Genomic DNA, 4,257 nt, shown 5'->3' with positions numbered 1-4,257 from the left:
ATAACATTTCAATCAATCATACACATTACCAAAACTCAATAATACACACACTATGTGCCCTCATAACCCATATCCTTTTTTCTCAAAACAAAAAACCTAAATACCCCTAATTTGTTCACTATTACCCATTTTACCCCATTCAAGAACTAGTTTAATTTCAGCTTAACTCAAAATGCCTCCCTCTCTTCGTATCATTCTTAAATTTTAACCTAATTCTAACGTCATCTTTCGTATCATACGAGAACTTCCTAAGTGGTCATCTAATTTAGTATTACTCTCATCTAAATACGCTTAATTGTTGAGTTTTGATGGGATTTGGTAGATTAGTGCGGATATGATCACCCGTGGTGCTATCATCTTTTTACTTCCTTCCACTTGGGATGAGAAAATTTTGGGGGAATTAAGAGATTCAAAGTTTTTTTTTTTTATTATTATTATTTTCTTTTTCATTAGGGGCTATAGGGGAGGGGTATAGGGTGTGTGTATGCAATGTAATAATCTAGTTTGGGTTTAAATAAACTAGAGAAATCCCATCTCTTTCTCTCTCACACACACTCTTTTCTCTTTCTCTTTCTCTCTCTCTCTCTCTCTCTCTTTTGTGATTTGTGTATGTGTGTGAGTGGAGCTCAATTTCCTCTCAAGTGTGTGTATTGAAATTTCAAGAATTTAATACCACCAAAAAAGTAAAAAGAATCAACTTGATATCCTTCCCCCAATTACTTATCCTTTTAGGGTTTACAAAAGCAACCAAAATAGATATGCTTCTTTTCTGATCCCCCCTCTCACCCTTCCAAACCCCAAAATTAATGAATTTTCACAAACAAGACATGGAATTTCTTACCAAAACAAGACAAGATCAAGATGAAGAAGAAGAAGATGAAGAAGAAGAAGAGGATCAAGATCAAGATCAAGATGAAGAAATCAAGAGTAGTATTGTTGCATGCAATTTCTTCCCAAATTCTCACTCCCAATTAACCCAACAACAAGATCAAGATCATGAAAGTGGAAATTATGAGTCTCAAAATGAAGATCATCAACCAATTCTCATGGATTTATCCTTAAGAATGGAAAGCAATGGCTTTGTTGATGTTGTAGAAAGAGAACACATGTTTGATAAAGTTGTTACTCCAAGTGATGTTGGCAAATTAAACCGTTTAGTTATCCCAAAACAACATGCTGAGAAATACTTCCCTTTAGATTCAACCACAAATGAGAAAGGCCTCATCTTAAACTTTGAAGACCGTCATGGAAAGCCTTGGCGCTTTCGTTACTCTTATTGGAATAGTAGCCAAAGCTATGTCATGACAAAAGGTTGGAGCCGTTTTGTTAAGGAGAAAAAACTCGACGCGGGCGACATCGTTTCCTTCCACCGAGCTCTCCCAAGTCATTCCGCTAATGATAACCGTCTTTTTATCGATTGGCGCCGTCGTCGCCCCGATGCTCCTGCTCCTCATCACCATCATCACCACCATTTCTCCAACCCTTTTCTCCTCCGTTGGGCTACAGCTCGTCACTTGCCACCACCACCTCCTCCGCGACGAATTACAACTCACAACCACCATCTTTACCCTCATTACGGGCTTGAAATCCCTAATTTTGGGATGTCTAATAACAATAATTCTTCCATGTATTATTTTAGACCTTTGTCGTCGTCATCGTCTTCTTCTTCATCTCTTTATAGGATGGGAAATGGGGATGAGATTGTTGTTAATAATCAAGGATGTTCTTCTATGGGGATTATTAACAAACCCGACTCCGGCGCTGCGAAACGGTTGAGACTCTTTGGAGTTAATATGGAGTGTGCTTCACCAGAGGTAGACGGAGGAGGAGGAAGAGAGGATGTGTCAAATGGCGGCGTTTCGAGAAGAGGGAAAGAACCCTTGTCGTTGAATTGGGATTTACTTTGATTCAAGAGACAAACGAGACTACAGAAACCAAAAGGAGGAAGAACAAACAAAAAAAGGTTTGGAAATTTTATATGGGAATCTTCCATTATATATGAATTTTTCTTTTTCTTTTTCTTTTTCTTTTTTCTTTTTTCTTTTTTTTTTTTAACACATTTTGCTGTCTAATTTTCACGAATATTGGAAGTTGAAGAAAAGGAAGATATTGAGATATATCAATCATCAAAATTGTTCATCTTTGTAGCCCTTTGAAGTTCATTTTATTCTAATTATTACTGAAATTTTGTTCATTTTTTTTTTGAATTATTTCTTATACCCAACTTTATATGTTCTTCTGCAAAACATTTTTTAGGTCAATTTCCCCTTTCATTATTCTGGGTTTCACAACAACAATTCTTGGAATTCCTTGTAAATTCGTATCTCTTTGGTTGATAAGATCCAGAAGTTTTGTCAATTCTTCTGATATACACTCAATTTTACTACGAGTTCATGTTAATTAAACTAGTACGACGGAAAGATTAAGCTGTAAGAACATTACTTGGTTATATATGTGACATTAGAACTGAAAATTGAAAAAGAAAATGTGTGTAATGGAAACTTGAGTTTAGGGTTTAGGGCATAGGTTTGGATTGGGAAGAAGACGATGGTTGGTTGGAGAAATATGGATATTGCTTCCATGGGTGTGTCAGTTTAAAGGGTATAGAATAATTATGAAAACTTGTGCTATTAAATTCTAATTATTCCTCATATGTTTCTCTATGTCTATCTATGAATATTTATGTATTATTGCCTTTACTATCCTCACATTTCTCAAGACTGAATCCAAAACCTTAAAATCATTTATCCTTTACATAATAGTAGTGTTTAGTTTTTCATATATCCTTTAATACTGACATATATTTAGAGTTAGAAATATACAGTCGAAGTATAATAGTTTTTAGTATATATATTACCAAATAGGCCTTAAGTCGAACGTTCCCCGCATGGTTATTTAGGTTGTGCGGTCTGATGTTTTTATCTATTGTTCCAAGTGGTTTGGAGTTTCTATTCATATTGACTCTTCTCTTGGAGATCTTCTCCAAGTAATTTATGTACATCAGTTTCATTTTAACTCTTATGATTGTGGTTTGTTTGTATCTTGATTTCAAGTTGTGAGATCCTTATATGTTTATTGTAATTTATTTATTGTTTTGGGTTTTGTTAAATATAAAAAAGAACAATATTTTTTGTTCATTTGTCTTGTTAACAAATGTTTATATAGATAGAGTATTTAAAGAATTAGATATAAATAAGTAGATTTAAAGATATATTTGAGAATGACTTTAGAAAAAAAATATATTTTGATCTAAATAATCATTTTAATCTGTAAGTATATTTAAAGACACATTTGACATATAAACATGATTTCTATACCATATAAGTTGACTTTAGAGTGATTAAATGCAACGTTCAAGAGTGATTTTGAAATGATTTTAGGCTTTATTTCATAACAATTTCGTTTTTATTTGCAACTCAGTTTTTCAAATTATAGTTCAGAAACACTTAAAATCCTAGTCAATTTCCATAGTTTTCATCTCTCAATTTTCCAATAATTATACCTTTTTAACTCTTCAAAACTTGGCTTAGTTTTTGAAAACACAAGTAGAATTAAAGTAAATACCAAAACATAAAAACACATAAGAGTGAGAAATAGTACAATTATGAACTTAATTTCCAAAATCCAAAAACCGAAAGCATACGGTTAGTCGAACAAGGCTTTAACCATTTGCTCTATTAATTGAATTGTTTGTCAAACAAAAATTTTCTTTTCTTTACACAAAAGTTATTATATATGACCAAACTAAAAACATAAGACTTAAAAGGTCTAAAAAGTGAGGCACAATAGAGAACACAAACATGTGAGGAGGATGTAATAAGAGAACTAGTTGTATATATGTGTGTATATATATAATTATTTAAGAGGGGACATTATTTTTATACATATATAATAATAATTAAAAAAAAAATGTAAGAGTTGTAGTGAAAGCCATGGACAAAAATAATGAGTAACAATGTTGTGGGATGGCACAGCTAGACATAGTAGAAAGCCAGAGAGGGTGTCCTAAAAAGTTTGAACAAAACTGGGTAAGGCTATATACCTAGCTACCTATATACCTATATAAACTCCCTATATATTATATATACCCTAAACCCTTCTTTATTATCTCTCTCTTTCCAAAGGTCTTATATGCTCAGAGCTATCATTTGTTTTTGAGAATATGAATCTTTCATAAAAACAATTTAAACCCTAAAAAAGAATGTTTTGCAAAACTCAAAACTACCCCAATACTCAATAATAAAGAAAAAGGGTGTT

At 32.7% G+C, this 4,257-nt stretch overlaps 1 protein-coding gene across 1 annotated transcript; it reads left to right on the top strand.

Annotated features, from left to right (window-relative positions):
- The first annotated feature begins 553 nt into the window (after positions 1–553).
- LOC120067991 (B3 domain-containing transcription factor NGA2-like) lies at positions 554–2,185 on the top strand. Its single transcript, XM_039019648.1, has one exon. The coding sequence runs from the start codon at positions 807–809 to the stop codon at positions 1,905–1,907; it is 1,101 nt and encodes a 366-aa protein (XP_038875576.1). The 5' UTR covers positions 554–806; the 3' UTR covers positions 1,908–2,185.
- The last annotated feature ends 2,072 nt before the right edge of the window (positions 2,186–4,257 follow it).

The sequence above is a fragment of the Benincasa hispida genome, chromosome 12, assembly GCF_009727055.1.
Source record: "Benincasa hispida cultivar B227 chromosome 12, ASM972705v1, whole genome shotgun sequence".
Classification (NCBI taxonomy): domain Eukaryota; kingdom Viridiplantae; phylum Streptophyta; class Magnoliopsida; order Cucurbitales; family Cucurbitaceae; genus Benincasa; species Benincasa hispida.
Note: the sequence above shows the minus strand (reverse complement) of the source record. Positions and strands in the feature narration are given on the sequence as shown.

Excerpts from the sequence above, each read along its gene's own strand:
- LOC120067991 (XM_039019648.1), top strand. The coding sequence starts at position 807 with ATGAATTTTCACAAACAAGACATGGAATTTCTTACCAAAACAAGACAA.